The sequence below is a fragment of the Melozone crissalis genome, unplaced genomic scaffold, assembly GCF_028551555.1.
Source record: "Melozone crissalis strain CALT ecotype California unplaced genomic scaffold, PUWL_Pcris_2 ptg000652l_1, whole genome shotgun sequence".
NCBI classification, from domain to species: domain Eukaryota; kingdom Metazoa; phylum Chordata; class Aves; order Passeriformes; family Passerellidae; genus Melozone; species Melozone crissalis.
Genome location: NW_026536324.1, coordinates 704 through 24,538, shown reverse-complemented (window position 1 = coordinate 24,538; position 23,835 = coordinate 704). Strand labels below are relative to the sequence as shown.

The 23,835-nt window shown below is 55.0% G+C and overlaps 1 protein-coding gene and 2 long non-coding RNA genes across 3 annotated transcripts; 1 reads left to right on the top strand and 2 right to left on the bottom strand.

Annotated features, from left to right (window-relative positions):
- Window positions 1–1,259: 1,259 nt before the first annotated feature.
- On the top strand, window positions 1,260–2,541 carry LOC128950483 (uncharacterized). The gene is made up of 5 exons (XR_008484363.1): window positions 1,260–1,517; window positions 1,548–1,569; window positions 1,724–1,816; window positions 2,077–2,169; window positions 2,522–2,541. It is a non-coding gene; the product is annotated as an uncharacterized LOC128950483 (long non-coding RNA).
- A 97-nt stretch (window positions 2,542–2,638) lies between these two features.
- Window positions 2,639–13,752, bottom strand: LOC128950481 (striatin-4-like). The gene is made up of 8 exons (XM_054295358.1): window positions 13,571–13,752; window positions 13,409–13,456; window positions 12,857–13,011; window positions 10,505–10,662; window positions 9,493–9,658; window positions 7,776–7,877; window positions 5,754–5,840; window positions 2,639–2,834 (listed from the first exon to the last, which is right to left on the bottom strand). Exons 1-8 carry the CDS (start codon window positions 13,750–13,752, stop codon window positions 2,665–2,667), a joined length of 1,068 nt encoding a protein of 355 aa, XP_054151333.1. The 3' UTR covers window positions 2,639–2,664.
- A 4,677-nt stretch (window positions 13,753–18,429) lies between these two features.
- LOC128950484 (uncharacterized) lies at window positions 18,430–23,323 on the bottom strand. Its single transcript, XR_008484364.1, has 3 exons — window positions 23,263–23,323; window positions 19,852–19,966; window positions 18,430–18,526 (listed from the first exon to the last, which is right to left on the bottom strand). It is a non-coding gene; the product is annotated as an uncharacterized LOC128950484 (long non-coding RNA).
- Window positions 23,324–23,835: the final 512 nt, after the last annotated feature.

Sequence of the window (23,835 nt, the reverse complement as noted above, 5' to 3'; positions counted from 1 at the left end):
AAAGGGGAATTTCGGGCGATTCCGGGGATTTTTGGGGGGAATTTGGGGAATTTTGGGGCTCCCCGATTATCACACGGTGATAAGGCAGCGCTGACAGCCCCCGGGGGGGGCAGGTTTGGGGGAATTTCAGGGGATTTTGGGGAATTTCAAAAGGAATTTGGGGAATTTTTAGGGGATTTGGGGGAGTTTTCGGCTGTACAAAATTTACAAAGGGGGAAAATCCCAAAAATTGGGGAAAAAATTAAAAAAAATTGGGGGAAAAGTCCCAAAAATTGGGGAGGGAAAAATTCCAAAATTGGGGAGGGAAAAATCCCAAAAATTGGGGGGAAAGATCCCAAAATTTGGAGGGGAAAATCCCAAAAATTAGGGGAGAAAATCCCAAAAGTTGGGGAGGGGAAAATTCCAAAATTTGGAGGGGAAAAATCCCAAAAATTGGGGGGAAGGATCCCAAAATTTGGAGGGAAAAATCCCAAAAATTAGGGCAGAAAATCCCAAAATTTGGGGAAGGAAAAATCCTAGAATTTGGGGGGAAAATCCCAAAAATTGGGGAGGGAAAAATCCCAGAATTGGGGAGGGAAAAATCCCAAAAATTGGGGGGAAAGATCCCAAAATTTGGAGGGGGAAAAAATCCCAAAATAAGGTGAAAAAATAAAAAAATTGGGGTGGGGGGAAACCCCAAAATTAGGGGAAGGAAACCCTAAAATTTGGAGAGAAAAATCCCAAAATTTAGGGGAGAAAATTCCAAAATTTGGAGGGAAAAAAAATCCTTATAATTTAGGGGGAAAAAATCCCAAAAAATGGGGGGAAAATCCTAAAAATTGGGAGGAAAATCCCAAAATTTGGAGGAGAAAAAATTCCCAAAATTTAGGGGGAAATCCCAAAAATTGGGAAAAAAAAAAAATCTCAAAAACTGGGGGGAAAAATCCTGAAAAATGGAGGGGAGAATCGCTAAAATTTGGGATTTATCCAGGGAAAAAAAATCTTAAAAATTGGGGGAAAACCCTAAAATTTGGGATTTATCTAGAAGGAAAAAAATCCCCAAAACTTGGGATTTATTTATATGAGGGAAAATAGAAAAAATTGGTGGGAAAAATCCCTAAAATTTGGGATTTAGGGGGAAAAATTGTAAAAATTTGGGGGAAAAAATCCCTAAAATTTAGGATTTAGACAGGGAAAAAATTGTAAAAATTTGGGGAAAATCCCTAAAATTTGGGATTTACATAGGGGAAAAAATTCTAAAAATTTTGGGGGAAAAAATCCCTAAAATTTGGGATTTACCTGGAGGGAAAAAAAATCCCCCAAATTTGGGATTTTTCTGATGGAGGAAAATATGAAAAAATTGGGGGGAAAATTCCTAAAAATTGGGAAAAAAATCCCAAAAATTTGGGGGAAAAATTCCCCCAAATTTGTCCTAAATTTAAGGGGGGGGGGGAGGGGACAGAGCCCTTCAGCCCCTGGGGACAGGTGACAATGGCAGGTGCCACCAGGTGTGCCCAGGTGCCACCAAACCTGTCCAGGTGCCACCAAACCTGTCCAGGTGTGCCCAGATGCCACCTCAGGTGTGCCCAGGTGCCACCAGATGTGTCCAGGTGCCGCCAGGTGTGGCCCAGGTGCCACCAAACCTGCCCAGGTGTGGCCCAGGTGCCACCAAACCTGCCCAGGTACCACCTCAGGTGTGTCCAGGTGCCACCAGGTGCGCCCAGGTGCCTCCAGGTATGTCCAGGTGCCACCTCACCTGTCCAGGTGCCACCAGCACACAGAAATGACCGATGTCACCTCAGTGCCACCTCCTGTCCCCTTCCTATGCTGTGCCCAGGTGTGCCCTCACCTGGTCCCTGGTGCCACCAGGTGCCACCAACAGACAGAGAAATGAACGACGTCGCAGTGGTGCCACCTCCTGTCCTGTTCCTGGTCCGTAATGAGGTGCCCAGGTGTGCCCAGGTGTCACCTCAGGTGTGTCACACCTGGCCTGTGGGCAGGGGGAGGTGACAGTGCCACCACAGGTGCCACCAACACACGGAGAAACCAACGGCGCCACCTCCTGATCAGGTTCTCAGGTTCACCAGGTGTGTCCAGATGCCACCAGGTGTGCCCAGGTGCCACCAGGTGCCACTGACACTCTGCCACAACGTCCTGTCCTCTCCTGGCGTTGTCCCCAGGTGCCACCAGGTGCGTCCAGGTGCGTCCAGGTGTGTCCAGCTGTCCCCAGGTGAGTGCCCAGGTGTGCCCAGGTGTCACTCCGGTCTAGGGGAGGTGACAGAGGGCGCCACAGGTGCCACCAACAAAGGGAGTGACAAACGGTGCCACCTCCTATCCTGTCCTGGAACTGTCCCCAGGTGCCACCAGGTGTGCCCAGGTGTGTCCCCAGGTGTGCCCAGGTGTCACTCCGGTCTGGGGGAAGTGACAGGTGCCACCAGGTGCCACCAGCCCACAGAAAAACGAACAGCACCACCTCCTGATCGGCTCTCCAGGTGCCACCAGGTGCGTCCAGCTGTCCCCAGGTGTCCCCAGGTGCCACCAGGTGTGTCCAGCTGTCCCCAGATGTGTCTCCAGGTGCCACCAGGTGAGTTCCCACCTGTCCCCAGCTGTCTCCAGTTGCGCCCAGGTGCCACCAGGTGTGCCCAGGTGAGTTCCCAGGTGTGCCCAGGTGTGTGCCCAGGTGTGTCAGACGAACACCTTGGCCAGGGCGTCGGCGCCGGCGCTGGCGCTGAGGGCGCGGCGCGGGTGGAAGGCCACGGCCAGCACGGCCTCGTGGTGCTTGCGGCGATGGGCGGGGAGCTCCTGCACACAGGTGTGCTCCGACAGGTGCCACAGGCGCAGGGAACAGTCGTGACCTGGGGACACAGAGGGGACACAGGTGACACAGGGGACACAGGTGAGGGACAGCTCCTGCACACAGGTGTGCTCCGACAGGTGCCACAGGCGCAGGGAACAGTCGTGACCTGGGGACAGAGAGGGGACACAGGTGAGGGACAGCTCCTGCACACAGGTGTGCTCCGACAGGTGCCACAGGCGCAGGGAACAGTCGTGACCTGGGGACACAGAGGGGACAGGTGACACAGGGGACACAGGGGACACAGGTAACTCCTGCACACAGGTGTGCTCCGACAGGTGCCACAGGCGCAGGGAACAGTCGTGACCTGGGGACACAGAGGGGACACAGGTGAGGGACAGCTCCTGCACACAGGTGTGCTCCGACAGGTGCCACAGGCGCAGGGAACAGTCGTGACCTGGGGACAGAGAGGGGACAGGTGACACAGGGGACACAGGTAACTCCTGCACACAGGTGTGCTCCGACAGGTGCCACAGGCGCAGGGAGCAGTCGTGACCTGGGGACAGAGAGGGGACAGGTGACACAGGGGACACAGGGGACACAGGTGAGGGACAGCTCCTGCACACAGGTGTGCTCCGACAGGTGCCACAGGCGCAGGGAACAGTCGTGACCTGGGGACAGAGAGGGGACACAGGTGAGGGGACACAGGTGAGGGACACAAAGGGACACAGGTGTGGTCACACAGGTGAGGGACAGCTCCTGCACACAGGTGTGCTCCGACAGGTGCCACAGGCGGAGGGAACAGTCGTGACCTGGGGACAGAGAGGGGACACAGGTGAGGGACAGGTGACACAGGGGACACAGGTAACTCCTGCACACAGGTGTGCTCCGACAGGTGCCACAGGCGCAGGGAGCAGTCGTGACCTGGGGACAGAGAGGGGACACAGGTGAGGGACAGGTGACACAGGGGACACAGGTGAGGGACAGCTCCTGCACACAGGTGTGCTCCGACAGGTGCCACAGGCGCAGGGAACAGTCGTGACCTGGGGACAGAGAGGGGACACAGGTGACACAGGGGACACAGGGGACACAGGTAACTCCTGCACACAGGTGTGCTCCGACAGGTGCCACAGGCGCAGGGAACAGTCGTGACCTGGGGACAGAGAGGGGACACAGGTGAGGGACAGCTCCTGCACACAGGTGTGCTCCGACAGGTGCCACAGGCACAGGGAACAGTCGTGACCTGGGGACAGAGAGGGGACACAGGTGAGGGACAGGTGACACAGGGGACACAGGTAACTCCTGCACACAGGTGTGCTCCGACAGGTGCCAGAGGCGCAGGGAACAGTCGTGACCTGGGGGGGACACAGGTGACACACAGGTGACACAGGGGACACAGGTAACTCCTGCACACAGGTGTGGTCAGACAGGTGCCAGAGCCACAGGGAACAGTCGTGACCTGGGGGGACACAAAGGTGACAAAGGGACACAGGTGAGGGACAGCTCCTGCACACAGGTGTGCTCCGACAGGTGCCACAGGCGCAGGGAGCAGTCGTGACCTGGGGGGGACACAGGTGACACACAGGTGAGGGGACACAGGTGAGGGACACAAAGGGACACAGGTGTGGTCACACAGGTGAGGGACAGCTCCTGCACACAGGTGTGCTCCGACAGGTGCCACAGGCGCAGGGAGCAGTCGTGACCTGGGGACAGAGAGGACAGAGGGGTGACACACCTGGGGACACACCTGGACACGCGCAGACACACCTGGGGACACTGGGACAGGTGACAATGACAGTGGTCACTCAGGGTCACTCATTGGTCACTCAGCAGTTTCTCATTGGTCACTCATTGGTCACTCATTGGTCAGTCAGTACTCAGTGGTCACTCAATAGTCACTCATTGGTCACCCATTGGTCACTCATTGGTCACTCATTGGTCACTCAGTACTCAGTGGTCACTCAATAATCACTCATTGGTCACCCATTGGTCACTCATCGGTCACTCATTGGTCAGTCAGTACTCAGTGGTCACTCAATAATCACTCATTGGTCACCCATTGGTCACTCATTGGTCACTCATTGGTCACTCAGTACTCAGTGGTCACTCAATAGTCACTCATTGGCCACCCATTGGTCACCCATTGGTCACTCATTGGTCACCCATTGGTCACTCATTGGTCAGTCAGTGGTCACTCAGCAGTCAGTGGTCACTCAATAGTCACCCATTGGTCACCCATTGGCCACCCATTGGTCAGTCAGTGGTCACTCAGCAGTCAGTGGTCACTCAATAGTCACCCATTGGTCACCCATTGATCACTCAATAGTCACCCATTGGTCACTCAGTGGTCACTCAGCACCCATTGGTCAGTGGTCCCCCATTGGTCACCCATTGGTCAGTGGTCACTCAGTGGTCACCCGTTGGTCACCCGTTGGTCAGTGGTCCCCCGTTGGTCAGTGGTCACTCAGTGGTCACCCACTGGTCAGTGGTCACTGCAGTGGTCACCCATTGGTCAGTGGTCACCCGTTGGTCAGCGGTCACCCCGTGGTCACTCAGTGGTCACCCGTTGGTCAGTGGTCACCCGTTGGTCAGCGGTCACTCAGTGGTCACCCGCTGGTCAGTGGTCACTGCAGTGGTCACCCATCGGTCACCCATTGGTCAGCGGTCACCCCGTGGTCACCCATCGGTCACCCACTGGTCAGTGGTCACCCATTGGTCAGTGGTCACTCAGTGGTCACCCGCTGGTCAGTGGTCACTGCAGTGGTCACCCATCGGTCACCCGTTGGTCAGCGGTCACCCCGTGGTCACTGCAGTGGTCACCCATCGGTCACCCGTTGGTCAGCGGTCACCCCGTGGTCACTCAGTGGTCACCCACTGGTCAGTGGTCACCCGTTGGTCAGCGGTCACCCCGTGGTCACTCAGTGGTCACCCACTGGTCAGTGGTCACCCGTTGGTCAGCGGTCACCCCGTGGTCACTCACTGCCGGACAGCAGGAAGGCTCCGCCGGGGTCCAGGGCCAGGCAGGTGACGGCGTCCAGGTGAGCGACCATGGAGTGCACGACCTCACCTGGGGAGGGGGCGGGGCCAGCGGGGTTACCATGGCAACACAGAGTCATTGCCCACAATGACCCCGAACGGCGGCTAATCACCCCTGATTGCACCTAATTACCCTAACGACAGCTAATTACCCCTGATTGCACCTAATTACCCATAATGACACCTAATTACCCCTGATTGCACCTAATTACCCTAATGACAGCTAATTACCCCTGATTGCACCTAATTACCCCTGATTGCACCTAATTACCCTAATGACAGCTAATTACCCCTGATTACACCTAATTGCTCCTAATGACACCTAATTACCCGTAACTACACCTAATTACCCATAATGACAGCTAATTACCCATAATTGCACCTAATTACCCATAATGACACCTAATTACCCCTGATTACACCTAATTGCTCCTAATGACAGCTAATTACCCGTAATTGCACCTAATTACCCATAATGACACCTAATTACCCCTGATTACACCTAATTGCTCCTAATGACAGCTAATCACCCGTAATTGCACCTAATTACCCATAATGACACCTAATTACCCCTAATGACCCCTAATGACAGCTAATTACACCTAATTGCCCCTAATGACAGCTAATCACCCCTGATTACACCTAACTGCCCCTAATGACAGCTAATTACCCCTAATTACACCTAATTGCCCCTAATGACAGCTAATCACCCCTGATTACACCTAACTGCCCCTAATGACAGCTAATTACACCTAATTACACCTAATTACCCCAATGACAGCTAATTACCCCTGATTACACCTAATTGCCCCTAATGACCCCCAATTACCCCTTATTACACCTAATTACCCCAATGACAGCTAATTACCCCTAATGACCCCCAATTACCCATAATGACAGCTAATTACACCTAATTACACCTAATTACCCATAATGACACCTAATTACCCCGAATTACACCTAATTGCCCCTAATGACAGCTAATTACACCTAATTACCACTAATGACAGCTAATTACCCCTAATTACAGCTAATTTTCCCTAATGACCCCCAATTACCCATAATGACCCTTAACGACCCCCTAATTCCCTACTGGCCCTAATTACCCCCTCATGACCCCTAATGACCCCCTAATGACCCCACAATTACCCCTAATGACCCCTAATTACCCCTTAATGACCCCCCATGATCCTAATGACTCTCTAATGACCTCCCAATTACCCTCTAATGATCCTCATGTCCCCCTAATTACCCACTCATTACCCCAATGACCCCCCACAATTACCCCTAATGACCCCTAATTATCCCCTAATTGCCCCCTAATGACTCCATAATTACCCTCCAATGGGCAATAATTACCCCTAATTACCCTAAGTATGCTTTAATGACCCCTTGATGACTCCTAATTACCCCCTAATGACACCCACAATTACCCCTAATGACCCCTAATTACCCCCTAACGACTCCATAACTACCCTCTAATGGGTAATTATTACCCTAATTACCCCTTAATTACCCTAAGTATGCTTTAATGACCCCTTGATGACCCCTAATGACCCCTTGATGACCCCTAATGACCCCGTAATTACCCCCTAATGACCGTATAATTACCCTCTAATGGGTAATTATTACCCTAATTACCCCTTAATTACCCTAAGTATGCTTTAATGACCCCTTGATGACCCCTAATGACCCCTAATGACCCCTAATTACCCCCTAACGACTCCATAACTACCCTCTAATGGGCAATAATTACCCTAATTACCCCTTAATTACCCTAAGTATGCTTTAATGACCCCTTGATGACCCCTAATGACCCCCTAATTACCTCCTAACGACCGTATAATTACCCTCTAATGGGCAATAATTACCCTAATTACCCCTTAATTACCCTAAGTATGCTTTAATGACCCCTTGATGACCCCTAATGACCCTAATTACCCCTAATTACCCCCTCATTACTCACCTGTGCGGTTGTCCAGGTAGCGGATGGCGCGGTCGTCGCTGGCCGTGATGGTCAGCGGCTGCGAGGGGTGAGCGACCACCTGGTTCACCTGGGCACGGCCACCTGCGGGGACATTGGGGACATTGGGGACATTGGGGACACCTGGGGACACCCAGAGCGACCACCTGGTTCACCTGGGCACGGCCACCTGCGGGGACATTGGGGACATTGGGGACATTGGGGACACTGGGGACACCTGGGGACACCCAGAGCGACCACCTGGTTCACCTGGGCACGGCCACCTGCGGGGACATTGGGGACATTGGGGACATTGGGGACACTGGGGACACCTGGGGACACCCAGAGCGACCACCTGGTTCACCTGGGCACGGCCACCTGCGGGGACATTGGGGACATTGGGGACATTGGGGACACTGGGGACACCTGGGGGTGAGCGACCACCTGGTTCACCTGGGCACGGCCACCTGCGGGGACATTGGGGACATTGGGGACACCTGGGGACACCTGGGGACATTGGGGACACATTGGGGACATTGGGGACATTGGGGACATTGGGGACACTGGGGACACCTGGGGACACTCAGAGCGACCACCTGGTTCACCTGGGCACGGCCACCTGCGGGGACATTGGGGACATTGGGGACACTGGGGACACATTGGGGACACCTGGGGACATTGGGGACATTGGGGACATTGGGGACACTGGGGACACCCAGAGCGACCACCTGGTTCACCTGGGCACGGCCACCTGCGGGGACATTGGGGACATTGGGGACATTGGGGACACTGGGGACACTGGGGACACCCAGAGTGACCACCTGGTTCACCTGGGCACGGCCACCTGCGGGGACATTGGGGACATTGGGGACACTGGGGACATTGGGGACACCTGGGGACACCCAGAGCGACCACCTGGTTCACCTGGGCACGGCCACCTGCGGGGACATTGGGGACATTGGGGACATTGGGGACACTGGGGACACCTGGGGACACCCAGAGCGACCACCTGGTTCACCTGGGCACGGCCACCTGCGGGGACATTGGGAGGTGGCTCAGGTGGCCCCCAGGTGGCTCCAGGTGATCTCAGGTGACCCTTGGGGACACTGAGGGTGTTCAGGTGGCCCCAGGTGACCCTTGGGGACATTGGGGGGTGGCTCACGTGACCCTTGGGGACACGGGCAGGGGGTTCAGGTGGCCCTTGGGGACATTTGGAGGAGTTCAGGTGACCTCAGGTGATCTCAGGTGACCCTTGGGGACATCAGAGGGGTTCACGTGATCTCAGGTGGCCCCAGGTGGCCCTTAGGGACCTTGAGGGGGTTCAGGTGGCCCTTGGGGACCTTGGGGACATCAGGGGATGTCCAGGTGACCCTTGGGGACCTTGGGGGGGTTCAGGTGGCCCCAGGTGATCTCAGGTCACCCTTGGAGACATTGAGTAGGTTCAGGTGGCCCCAGGTGGCCCTTGGGGACATTTGGAGAGGTTCAGGTGACCCTTGGGGACCTTGGGGACATCAGGGGATGTCCAGGTGACCCTTGGGGGGGTTCAGGTGATCTCTGGTGGCCACAGGTGACCTTTAGGGACCTTGAGGGGGTTAAGTGGCCCTTGGGGACATCGGGGGGATTCAGGTGACCCTTGGGGACCCTGGGGACATCGGGGGTGTTCAGGTGATCTCAGGTGACCCGTGGGGACATTGGGGACGTGATGGGGGGTGTCACTCACCGCCGTTTGGGGACACCAGGGTGGCCTTGGTGGCCTCGAGGTCGTAGAGGACGGTGGCACCGGAGCGGAACCCGGCCACGAGCTGGGCGGGCTGGGAGGGGACAAAGGCCACCGACGTGGGGACACCGTGATCTGAAACAGGGACAGGTGAGGGACAGGTGTGACACTGGGGACAAACGCCACCGACGTGGGGACACCGTGATCTGAAACAGGGACAGGTGAGGGACAGGTGTGACACTGGGGACAAACGCCACCGACGTGGGGACACCGTGATCTGAAACAGGGACAGGTGTGACACCTGTGCAGGTGTGACACTGGGTGTGACACAGCTGGGGACAAACGCCACCGACGTGGGGACACCGTGATCTGAAACAGGGACAGGTGTGACACCTGTGCAGGTGTGACACTGGGTGTGACACAGCTGGGGACAAAGGCCACCGACGTGGGGACACCATGATCTGAAACAAACAGGTAAGGGGACAGGTGCGTGTGACACCTGGGGACAAACACCACTGACGTGGGGACACCGTGATCTGAAACCAACAGGTGAGAAACAGGTGTGACACACCTGGGGACAAACGCCACCGACGTGGGGACACCGTGATCTGAAACAGGGACAGGTGTGACACATGTGCAGGTGTGTCCCCCCCAGATGTGTCCCCCCAGGTGTGTCCCCAGTGTCCCCAGGTGTCCCCAGTGCTCACCTTTGTGCCCGTCCAGCACGCTCAGGCAGGTCCCTGTCACGGTGCCACCCTCATTGGTGGCATTGGTGACACCGCTGTCCCCGCGGGGCTCCCAGAGGCGCACGGTGCCATCGGCCGAGCGTGACGCCAGGTGTGTGTGTGTGTGTGTGTGTCCCCAAATGTCCCCAGGTGTGTCCCCAGGTGTGTCCCCATTGCCCCCAAATGTGTCCCCAGTGTCCCCAGGTGTGTCCCCAGGTGTGTCCCCAGTGTCCCCAGTGCTCACCTTTGTGCCCGTCCAGCACGCTCAGGCAGGTCCCCGCCGCGGTGGCATTGTCACCGTTGCTGTCCCCGCTGTCCCCGCGGGGGTCCCAGAGGCGCACGGTGCCATCGGCCGAGCACGAGGCCAGGTGGCGCCCGGTGACATCGAAGGCCAGCGCCCAGACGGCGTCAGAGTGACCATCGAGGAACCCCCGGAGCACCCGCGGGTCTGGGGACAGCCGGGGGACATTGAGGGGACACTGGGGACACTGGGGACACTGGGGACATTGGGGGGATTGGGGGGATTGGGGACATTGGGGGACATTGGGGACATTGGGGGGATTGGGGACATTGGGGGGATGGGGGACACGGGGGATTGGGGACATTGGGGGGATTGGGGACATTGGGGACATTGGGGACATTGGGGGGATTGGGGACATTGGGGGGATTGGGGACATTGGGGACATTTGTGGACATTGGGAGTGTTGGGGATATTGGGGGGTGGCATTGTCCCCATGTCCCCAAGTGCCACTGTGGCCATCGAGGAACCCCCGGAGCACCCGCGGGTCTGGGGACATCGTTGGGGACATTGTGGGGATTGGGGACATTGGGGACAGCACTGTCCCCATGTCCCCGAGTGCCACCACACGCCAGTGCCCCCATGTCCCCAAGTGTCCCTAATATCCCCAGGTGTCCCCGTGTCCCCAAGTGCCACCACAGCCCCAATGCCCCCATGTCCCCAAGTGCCACCACACCCCCGAGGTCCTCAATGTCCCCGAGTGCCACCATAGCCCCGATGTCCCCAGCTGTCCCCAAGTGCCACCACACCGCAATATCCCCAATATCCCTGATGCCCCCAATGTCCCCAAGTGCCACCCCAGCCCCAATGTCCCCAAGTGTCCCTGAGTGCCACCGCATCCCCGCTGTCCCCAATGTCCCTGCTGTCCCCAAGTGCCACCACACCCCAGTATCCCCAGGTGTCCCCAATGTCCCCAGGTGTCCCCAATGTCCCCAAGCGCCACCACAGCTCAATATCCCCTGCTGTCCCTAAGTGCCACCACACCCCCGATGATCCTGATGTCCCCAGTGTCCCCAATATCCCCAAGTGCCACCCCAGCCCCGCTGTCCCCCATGTCCCCGCTGTCCCCGATGTCCCCAAGTGCCACCACACCCCAATATCCCCAGGTGTCCCCAGTGTCCCCAATGTCCCCGATGTCCCCGATGTCCCCAGTGTCCCCAGGTGCCACCACACCCCAATATCCCCGGGTGTCCCCAATGTCCCCAATGTCCCTGATGTCCCCAATGTCCCCGATGTCCCCAAGTGTCCCCGATGTCCCCAGGTGCCACCACACCCCAATATCCCCGGGTGTCCCCAATGTCCCCAATGTCCCCGATGTCCCCAGTGTCCCCAGGTGCCACCACACCCCAATATCCCCAGGTGTCCCCAATGTCCCCGATGTCCCCAAGTGTCCCCAGGTGCCACCACACCCCAATATCCCCGTGTGTCCCCAATGTCCCCAATGTCCCCAAGTGTCCCCGATGTCCCCAAGTGCCACCACACCCCAATATCCCCAGGTGTCCCCAATATCCCCAGGTGTCCCCAATGTCCCCAATGTCCCTGATGTCCCCGATGTCCCCAAGTGTCCCCGATGTCCCCAGGTGCCACCACACCCCAATATCCCCGGGTGTCCCCAATGTCCCCGATGTCCCCAAGTGTCCCCAGGTGCCACCACACCCCAATGTCCCCAGGTGTCCCCAATGTCCCCAATGTCCCCAAGTGCCACCACACCCCAATATCCCCAGGTGTCCCCAATGTCCCCGATGTCCCCGATGTCCCCAGGTGCCACCACACCCCAATATCCCCGGGTGTCCCCAATGTCCCCGATGTCCCCGATGTCCCCGGTGTCCCCAGGTGCCACCACACCCCAATATCCCCGGGTGTCCCCAATGTCCCCGATGTCCCCGATGTCCCCGATGTCCCCAGGTGCCACCACACCCCAATATCCCCAGGTGTCCCCAATGTCCCCAATGTCCCCGATGTCCCTGATGTCCCCGATGTCCCCGGTGTCCCCAGGTGCCACCACACCCCAATATCCCCAGGTGTCCCCAATGTCCCCAATGTCCCCGATGTCCCCGATGTCCCCGATGTCCCCAGTGTCCCCAGGTGCCACCACACCCCAATATCCCCGTGTGTCCCCAATGTCCCCGATGTCCCCAGTGTCCCCAGGTGCCACCACACCCCAATATCCCCGGGTGTCCCCAATGTCCCCAATGTCCCCGATGTCCCCGATGTCCCCAGTGTCCCCAGGTGCCACCACACCCCAACATCCCCAGGTGTCCCCAGTGTCCCCAATGTCCCCGATGTCCCCAATGTCCCCGATGTCCCCAGTGTCCCCGGTGTCCCCAGGTGCCACCACACCCACCGTAGCCGTCGTAGGGGTCGCTGTCCAGCCCCGGGAGGCGCCAGCAGCGAATCCGAGCGTCCACCCCGGCACTGCAGCACAGCCCGGTGCCACCGATGTCACCGGTGTCACCTCCCGTGTCACCCGGCGCCACCGCCACCGCCAGCACGGGGCCCCTGGGTGACAGAAATCGCACCGGTGTCACCAATGTCACCTGTGTCACCGGTGCCACCTGGTGTCACTGCCAGCACAGGGCGCCTGAGTGACAGAAATGACGCTGGTGGCACCGATGTCACCGGTGTCACCGCCTGTGTCACCTGTGTCACTCTCAGCACGGGGCCCCTGAGTGACAGAAATCGCACCGGTGTCACCAATGTCACCGGTGTCACCGCAGTCACCTCCTGGGCTCCTGGGATGGTGACAAAGGGACAGAAATCCCAATACAACCACAGCCAGGTGACAGCCAGGCGACACAGAGGTGACGCCAAGGTGACAAAGAGGCGACAATGTGGCGACAATGTGGCGACACTGAGGTGACAACGAAGGCGACAGCGAGGTGACAAAGTGCCAAACCTGTGCCCGCGGAAGGCGTACACCGGCTCCACGTCCAGCGCCGCGCTCCTGAGGGGACAACGGCGACAAAGCCGGTGACAAACGGCGACAAAGGGCGACGTCATCGCCGCCGCCACCCCCATTGTCACCCGCTGTCACCCGCTGTCACCGTCTGTCACGCACCTCTTGGGGACGAGCGGCTTCTGCAGGTTCCAGAGCTTGAGCGTGGCGTCCTCGGACGCCGTCACCAGCGCCGGGTGACAAGGGACAAAGGCCAGCGCCCGCACGGCGTCGTAGTGGCTGCGCAGCGTCAGGCGCGGGCTCCAGCTGCGCCGCGGGGACGGCGACGCCACCTGGGGGGACATGGGGACACTTGGGGACACTTGGGGACACTTGGGGACACGTGGGGACACTGGGACATGGTGGCACTTGGGGACACTGGGACACGGGGACATTGATGTCAGGCGCGGGCTCCAGCTGCGCCGCGGGGACGGCGACGCCACCTGGGGGGGACATGGGGACACTTGGGGACACTTGGGGACACTTGGGGACACTTGGGGACACTGGGGTATGGGGATATTGGGATATGGTGGCACTTGGGGACACTGGGACACAGGGACATTGATGTCAGGCGCGGGCTCCAGCTGCGCCGCGGGGACGGCGACGCCACCTGGGGGGACATGGGGACACTTGGGGACACGTGGGGACACTTGGGGACACTGGGGTATGGGGATATTGGGATATGGTGGCGTTTGGGGACATTGGGAATTGGGGACATGGGGACATTCATTGATGTCAGGCGCGGCTCCAGCTGCGCCGTGGGGACGGCGACGCCACCTGGGGGGACATGGGGACACTTGGGGACACTCTGGGGACACGTGGGGACACTTGGGGACACTGGGGTATGGGGATATTGGGATATGGTGGCACTTGGGGACATCGGGAATTGGGGACACTGATGTCAGGCGCGGGCTCCAGCTGCGCCGCGGGGACGGCGACGCCACCTGGGGGGACATGGGGACACTTGGGGACACTTGGGGACACTCTGGGGACACTCTGGGGACACTGGGGTATGGGGATATTGGGATATGGTGGCGCTTGGGGACATTGGGAATTGGGGACATGGGGACATTCATTGATGTCAGGCGCGGCTCCAGCTGCGCCGCGGGGACGGCGACGTCACCTGGGGGGACATGGGGACACTTGGGGACACTTGGGGACACTGGGACATGGTGGCACTTGGGGACACTGGGACACGGGGACATTGATGTCAGGTGCGGCTCCAGCTGCGCCGCGGGGACGGCGACGCCACCTGGGGACACCAGGGTGGCACTTGGGGACATGCGGTGGCACTTTGGGGACACTTGGGGACACTTGGGGACATTGGGATATGGTGGCACTTGGGGACATGGGGACTTGGGGACAGCTCCAGCTGCGCCGCGGGGACAGCAACGGCACCTGGGGACATGGTGGCATTTGGGGACACGCGGTGGCACTTGGGGACATTGGGATATGTGTAGAAACAAGGGAGTGGTGGCATTTGGGGACATCGGGAATTGGGGACACTGATGTCAGGCGCGGCTCCAGCTGCGCCGCGGGGACGGCGACGCCACCTGGGGACACGGGGACACTTGGGGACATTGGGATATGGTGGCACTTGGGGACACTCTAGGGACACAGGGATGGGGCACCAGGGCCATGGTGGCACGTGGGGACATTCAGGGCAGGGTCAGGTGGCCCTTGGGGACACTGAGGACAGGCACGGGTGGCATTGGGGACACTGAAGACAGGCAGAGGTGGCATTGGGGACATTAAGGACAGGCAGAGGTGGCACTGGGGACACTGGGGACAGGTAGGGGTGGCATTGGGGACATTCAGAAGTGGTACTGGGGACACTGGGGACATTCAGAGGTGGCATTGGGGACACTGGGCACAGGCACAGGTGGCATTGGGGACATTCAGGACATTCAGAGGTGGCACTGGGGACACTGGGGACAGGCAGGGGTGGCATTGGGGACGCTCAGAGGTGGCACTGGGGACACTCAGAGGTGGCACTGGGGACACTCAGAGGTGGCACAGGTGTCACTCACGTCACCGCCGTCGTCGTCGTTTGTCACCGTCAGCTCCGCCAGGTCCCCGAGGCCGTCCAGGGCCAGCGCCTCGGCCGGGGGGACACCCAGGGACCCTGGGGACAGTGGGGACAATGGGGACAATGGGGACACCCAGGGACCCTGGGGACAGAGGGGACAATGGGGACAATGGGGACACCCAGGGACCCTGGGGACAATGGGGACAATGGGGACAGAGGGGACAGTGGGGACACCCAGGGACCCTGGGGACAATGGGGACAATGGGGACAATGGGGACACCCAGGGACCCTGGGGACAGTGGGGACAATGGGGACAATGGGGACAATGGGGACACCCAGGGACCCTGGGGACAATGGGGACAATGGGGACAATGGGGACACCCAGGGACCCTGGGGACAATGGGGACAGTGGGGACAATGGGGACACCCAGGGACCCTGGGGACAATGGGGACAATGGGGACAATGGGGACACCCAGGGACCCTGGGGACAGTGGGGACAGAGGGGACAATGGGGACACCCAGGGACCCTGGGGACAGTGGGGACAGAGGGGACAATGGGGACACCCAGGGACCCTGGGGACAATGGGGACAGTGGGGACAATGGGGACACCCAGGGACCCTGGGGACAGAGGGGACAGAGGGGACAATGGGGACACCCAGGGACCCTGGGGACAGAGGGGACAGAGGGGACAGTGACACCGTGGTGGTCCTGGGGACAATGGGGACACCCTGGGGACACAGGGGACAATGGGGGCAGTGGGGACAGGGACACTGGGGTGGCCTGGGGGACACCCAGGGGACAATGGGGACATCAGGGTGGCCTTGGGGACAGTGGGGACACCCAGGGGACAGAGAGGACAATGGGGACAGGGACATTGGGGTGGTCTTGGGGACACAGGGACCCCCCCGGTGACACAAGTGACACTGAGGTGACACTGAGGTGACACACAGGTGACAGTGACACAGGTGACACACAGTGACACAGGTGACACCCAGGTGACACTGAAGTGACACAGGTGACACACAGGTGACACAGGTGACACACAAGTGACACTGAAGTGACACACAGGTGACACAGGTGACACACAGGTGACACAGGTGACACTGAAGTGACACAGATGACACACAGGTGACACAGGTGACAGTGACACAGATGACACACAGGTGACACAGGTGACACAGGTGACACTGAAGTGACACAGGTGACACCCAGGTGACACAGGTGACACACAAGTGACACAGGTGACACAGGTGACACAGATGACACACAGGTGACACAGGTGACAGTGACACAGGTGACACAGGTGACACAGATGACACACAGGTGACAGTGACACAGGTGACACAGGTGACACAGGTGACACAGATGACACACAGGTGACACAGGTGACAGTGACACAGGTGACACAGGTGACACAGATGACACACAGGTGACACACAGGTGACACAGGTGACACAGGTGACAGACGTGTCCTCACCTTCAGGTGGCCGCGGTGGCCCGAGGTCCCCGTCCCGCAGGTGGCACCGGTGGCTCTCTGTGACAAAGGGGGGCAGGAGGGGTCAGGACATGTCCCCAAATGTCCCCAAAGTGTCCCTGAGCTCACCTCTGATGTCCCCAGGTGTCCCCAAATGTCCCCAAGGTGTCCCCAAATGTCCCCAAGGTGTCCCCAAGGTGTCCCCAGGTGTCCCTGTCCTCACCCCTGATGTCCCCAAATGTCCCCAAATGTCCCCAAGGTGTCCCCAAGGTGTCCCCAGGTGTCCCTGTCCTCACCCCTGATGTCCCCAAATGTCCCCAAATGTCCCCAAGGTGTCCCTGTCCCCCCCCCCCAATGTCCCCAAATGTCCCCAAGGTGTCTCTGATGTCCCCAAAGTGTCCCCAGGTGTCCCCAAAGTGTCCCCAAGGTGTCCCTGTCCCCCCCCCTAATGTCCCCAAATGTCCCAAATGTCCCCAAGGTGTCTCTGATGTCCCCAAAGTGTCCCCAGGTGTCCCCGAAGTGTCCCCAGTGTGTCCCCAAGCTCACCTCTGATGTCCCCAGGTGTCCCCAAGGTGTCTCTGATGTCCCCAAATGTCCCCAAAGTGTCCCCAAGGTGTCCCCAAGGTGTCCCCAGGTGTCCCTGTCCTCACCCCTGATGTCCCCAAGGTGTCCCCAAGGTGTCCCCAAGGTGTCTCTGATGTCCCCAAATGTCCCCAAAGTGTCCCCAAGGTGTCCCCAAGCTCACGCCAGGTGTCCCTGTCCTCACCCCTGATGTCCCCAGGTGTCCCCAAAGTGTCCCCAAGGTGTCCCCAAGGTGTCCCCAGGTGTCCCCAGCTCACCCCTGATGTCCCCAGGTGTCCCCAAATGTCCCCAAAGTGTCCCCAAGGTGTCCCCAGGTGTCCCCAGCTCACCCCCTGATGTCCCCAGGTGTCCCCAGGTGTCCCCAAGGTGTCCCCAGGTGTCCCCAAGCTCACCCCTGATGTCCCCAGGTGTCCCCAAGGTGTCCCCAGGTGTCCCCTGTCCTCACCCCTGATGTCCCCAGGTGTCCCCAGGTGTCCCCAAGGTGTCCCCAGGTGTCCCCAAGCTCAGCCCTGATGTCCCCAGGTGTCCCCAAATGTTCCCAAAGTGTCCCCAAGGTGTCCCCAAGGTGTCCCCAAGCTCACCCCTGATGTCCCCAGGTGTCCCCAAAGTGTCCCCAGGTGTCCCCTGTCCTCACCCCTGATGTCCCCAGGTGTCCCCAAGGTGTCCCCAAGGTGTCCCCAGGTGTCCCCAAGCTCACCCCTGATGTCCCCAGGTGTCCCCAAGGTGTCCCCAAGGTGTCCCCAGGTGTCCCCAAGCTCACCCCTGATGTCCCCAGGTGTCCCCAAGGTGTCCCCAGGTGTCCCCAGCTCACCCCTGATGTCCCCAGGTGTCCCCAAGGTGTCCCCAGGTGTCCCCAGCTCACCCCTGATGTCCCCAGGTGTCCCCAAGGTGTCCCCAGGTGTCCCCAGGAAGTCGAACTCCCCCAGGGCGTCCTCGGAATCCTCCTCATCTTCATCCTCATCCTCCTCCTCCTCGGGGACCTTGGGGACACCCTGGGGACAAAGGGGACACCGGGCTCAGGGGGGGACAAAAACGGGACGGAAAAAGGGACGAAAAAAGGAGAAAAAAGGGACAAAAAATGGGAGAGACAAAGAGAAAAAAGGAGAAAAAAGAAGGAAAAAGGGATTTAAGTAAAGAGGAAAAAGGGGAGAAAAACTGGAGTGAAAAGGGAGAAAATGGGACAAAAAACAGGAGAAAAAAGGGATTAAAAAAAAGGGGGCAAAGGGATAGAAAAGGGAGAAAAATTGGAGAAAAATTGGAGAAAAAAGGGGCAAAAAAGAGAAAAAAAGGGAGAAAAATGGGAGAAAAAAGGGACAAAAACGGGAGAGAAGAGGATAAAAAAGAAGGAAAAAGAGATTAAAAAAAGGAGAAAAAAGGGAAAAAAACTGGAGAAAAAAGGGATAAAATGGGACAAAAAACAGAAGAAAAAACAGACAAAAAAGGGATTTAAAAGAGAGAAAAAGGGTGAAAAAGGGATTTAAAAAAAGAGGAAAAAAGGGAGAAAAAAGGGAGAAAATGGGAGAAAAATGAAACAAAAAAGGGATTTAAAAAAAAAGATGGAAAAAGGGAAGATAAGGGAGGAGAAGGGAGGAGAAAAGGGACAAAAATGGAACAAAAAAGGGAGAAAAAAAGAGAAAGAAAAGGGACAAAAAAGGAGAAAAAAAAACCAAAACAGAAAAAGGGACAAAGAAGGACAAAAACAAAGAAAAAATCTCCCAAAATCCTCCTAAATCCCCACAACCCTCTAAATATTCCCCAAAATTCCCTAAAAGTTACATTAAAATCCCCTTAAAATTCCCTTAATTCCCCTAAAAAATTCTCTTAAAATACTCTGAAAATCCCCTAAAATCCCTCCAAATTCTCCTAAAAATCCCCCAAAACTCCTCCCTTCAAAAATTTCCTAAAGTCAAAATTTCCCTAAAACCCCTCAAACTTCTCCAAAAAATTCTCCAAAAATCCCCTAAAAATCCCCCTAAAATTCCATTAAAACCCCCTAAAATCCTAAAAATCTCAGGTGTCCTAGGATTCCCAAAAAACTCCCAAAAAAATCCCCAAAAATTCCTTAAAACCCCCCCCCAAGTCCTCTAAGGTCCAAAAAAATCCTCTGAAATCCCTCAAAAATCTCCCAAAATCCCCTAAAAATCCCTAAAACCCCTCCAAAAATCCCCCAAAATCCCTCCCAACCCCCCCCCAAATCCCCTAAAAACACCCCCAAAATCCCCCCAACCCCTAAAAATCTCCCAAAAATCGTCCCAAACCCCCCAAAATTCCCTAAAATGCCCCACAATTTCCCAAATTTCCGATTTTGGGTCCCGACCTTTCCCCTCCTGCGGGCGGGGGTGGGGGAGGGGCTCTCGGGCTCCTCTTCCTCATCGCTGTCATCCTCGGGGGGGGAGGGGCTGAGCCCGGCCTGCGGCTCCTTCCCGGCGTTCCTGGGGGGAAAATCCCAAAAAATGGGGAAAAAAATTCAAAAAAAGGGAAGAAAATGGGAAAAAACCCACAAAAAATCCCATTAAAAACGACCCAAAAATGGTGAAAATTTGAGAATCTTATGAGGAGAATCCTAAAATCCCCCATGAGAAATCCCAAAAATTCTTCCAAAACCCGAAATTCCACAAAAAGCCCCAAAAATCCGAAAACTGCCCCAAAACTCCCCCAATCCCCCACAAATTCGTAAGAAGCCCCAAAATTCCACCAAAAAATCCCCAAAAAATTCTCCCCAAAGTTTTCTAAAAATCCCCCAAAACCCCTCCAAAATCCCCTCCTAAATTCTAAAAATACTCTCAAAGCCCCCCAAAATTCCCACCAAAAATTCCCTAAAAATACCCCCAAATTTCCATAAAAAACCCAAAATTCCCTAAAAGTCCCCCCAATTCTCTAAAATCCCCAAATCCCAGCAGAATAACCCCCAAAATCCTCTAAAAATCCCAAATCCCCAAAAATCCCCCCCAAATTCTCTAAAAACCCCCCAAGCCCCCCAAAAATTCCCTTACAAAACCAAAAAAATCACCAAAATAACCTCTAAAATTCCTAAAAAATTCCTGAAAAATCTCCCCCAAAAATTAGCAAAAACTTCTAAATTCTCCATAAATTCCCTAAAAAACTCCCAAAATTCCCCAAAAAACCAAAAAAATGCCCCAAATTGTCCTAAAAACCCCAGAATCCCACTAAAAAAAACCCAAAAAATTGCCCCCAACCCTGCTAAATTCCTTAAAAAACCCCAAACCCCACAACAAAAACATCCCAAAATGCCCTGAAATTCCCAAATCCCACAAATAAAACTCCCAAAATTCCTAAAATCCCTGGAATTTGCCCCCAAAATTCCCAAAACATCCCAAATCTCCCCCAAAATCCCCCCCAAATTCCCTAAAAATCCCCAAAAATTCCCAAAAAATCCCCCTAAAAATGCCCCCAAAATCCCCTTAAAAACCCCAAATCCCTCAAACAATACCCCCAAAAATTCAGCCCAAAATTCCCACAAAAAAAACCCCAAAAATCCCACTAAAAATCCCCAAAATTCCCACTAAAAAACCCCAAAATTCCCACAAAAAACCCCCAAAAATCCCACTAAAAAACCCAAAATTCCCACAAAAAAACCCCCAAAATCCCACTAAAAATCCCCAAAATTCCCACAAAAAAAACCCCCAAAAATCCCACTAAAAACCCCCAAAAATCCCATAAAAAACTCCCAAATTCCCACAAATAAACCCCAAAATTCCCACCAAAAAACCCTACAATTCCCACAAACCCCAAAATTTCCATTAAAAACCCTAAAATTCCCACAAAAAAACCCAAAATTCCCACAAATAAACCCCAAAAATCCCATAAAAAAACCCAAAATCCATTAAAAAACCCCCCAAAATCCCACAAAAAAACCCCAAAATTCCCACAAAAAAACCCAAAATCCCATTAAATGAACCCCCAAAATCCCATTAAAAAACCCCCAAAATTCCCACAAAAAACCCCCAAATTCCCACAAAAACCCCCCAAATTCCCACAAAAATCCCCAAAATCCCACAAACCCCCCCCAAAATCCCATTAAAAAAACCCCAAAATTCCACAAAAAACCCCCAAAATCCCATTAAAAACCCCCCCAAAATCCCATTAAAAAACCCCAAAATTCCCACAAAAAACCCCCAAAATCCCATTAAAAAACCCCCAAAATTCCCACAAAAAACCCCCAAATTCCCACAAAAAAACCCAAAATTCCCACAAAAATCCCCAAAATCCCACAAAAACCCCAAAATTCCCACAAAAATCCCCAAAATTCCCATTAAAACCCCAAAATTCGCACAAAAAACCCCCCCAAAAATCCCACAAAAAACCCCCAAAAATCCCATAAAAAACTCCCAAATTCCCACAAATAAACCCCAAAATTCCCACAAAAAAACCCAAAATTCCCACAAAAATCCCAAAATCCCACAAAAAACCCCAAAATTCGCACAAAAACCCCCAAATTCCCACAAAAAACCCCAAAATCCACAAAAACCCCCCAAAATTCCCACAAAAATCCCCAAAATTCCCACAAAAACCCCAAAATTCGCACAAAAAAACCCCAAAATTCCTACAAAAAACCCCCCAAAAATCCCATAAAAAACCCCAAAATTCCCACAAATAAACCCCAAAATTCCATAAAAAACCCCAAAATTCCCATAAAAAACCCCAAAAATTCTCACAAAAAACCCCCAAAATTCCTACAAAAAACCCCAAAATTCCCATAAAAAACCCCAAAATTCCACCAAAAAACCCCAAAATTCCCACAAACCCCAAAATTTCCATTAAAAACCCTAAATTCCCACAAAAAAACCCCAAAATTCCCACAAATAAACCCCAAATATCCCATTAAAAAACCCAAAATCCCATTAAAAAACCCCCCCAAAATCCCACAAAAAAACCCCAAAATTCGCACAAAACCCAAAATCCCATTAAATGAACCCCCAAAATCCCATTAAAAAACCCCCAAAATTCCCACAAAAAACCCCAAAATTCCCACAAAAATCCCCAAAATCCCACAAAAATCCCCAAAATCCCACAAACCCCCCCCCAAAATCCCATTAAAAAAACCCCAAAATTCCCACAAAAAACCCCAAAATTCCATTAAAAACCCCCCAAAATTCCACCAACCCCAAAATTCCCACAAAAAACACCCAAAAATGCCGTTAAAAACCCCCCAAAATTCCCACCAAAAAACCCCAAAATTCCCACAAAAATCCCCAAAATCCCACAAAAAACCCCAAAATCCCACAAAAAACCCCAAAATTCCCACAAAAATCCCCAAAATCCACAACCCCCCCCCAAAATCCCATTAAAAAAACCCAAAATTCCCACAAAAATCCCAAAATTCCATTAAAAACCCAAAATTCGCACAAAAAACCCCCCCAAAAATCCCACAAAAAACCCCCAAAAATCCATAAAAAACTCCCAAATTCCCACAAATAAACCCCAAAATTCCCACAAAAAAACCCAAAATTCCCACAAAAATCCCCAAAATCCCACAAAAAACCCCAAAATTCGCACAAAAACCCCCAAATTCCCACAAAAAACCCCAAAATCCCACAAAAACCCCCAAAATCCCACAAAACCCCCCCCCCAAAATCCCATTAAAAACCCCCCAAAATTCCCACCAAAAAACCCCAAAATTCCCACAAAAAACCCCCAAAATCCCATTAAAAACCCCCCAAAATTCCCACAAAAATCCCCAAATTAATTCCCGGGATTTCTCCCCAACCTCTGGATCTGCTCCTCGATCCTGCGCAGCAGCAGCGACTCCGTGCCCGGGCTGGGGGAGGGGCTGGGGGGGCTCTCGGGGCTGGGGGGGGCCCCGGGAATTCCCGGAATTCCCGAAATTCCCGAAATTCCTGGGGGAATTCCCGCGGAAAGTTCTGGAAGGCCGGGGGGGCTCCGGCCCAGCAGCGCCCGCAGCCGCCGCGAGCGCATGTCCAGGATGGTGTCGCTGTAACCCAGCTCCTCCAGGTACCTGCGGGGGGAAAATCCAGAAAAAATGAGATTTCTAGGGAGGAAATTGTGGGAAAATCCCCCCTAAAATCTTGGAAAAACCCTGGGAAAAATTGCACAAAAAATCCTGGAAAAATCCCAAAAACATCCCCTAAAAAAATCCCCAAATTTGGGATGATGGGAGCGGCCAGGACCTCATGTCCAGGATGGTGTCGGGGTAACCCAGCTCCTCCAGGTACCTGCGGGGGAAGATCCAGAAAAAATGAGATTTTTAGGAGGAAATTGTGGGAAAATCCCACCTAAAATCCTGAAAATACCCTGCAAAAATTCCTGGGAAAATCCCCCC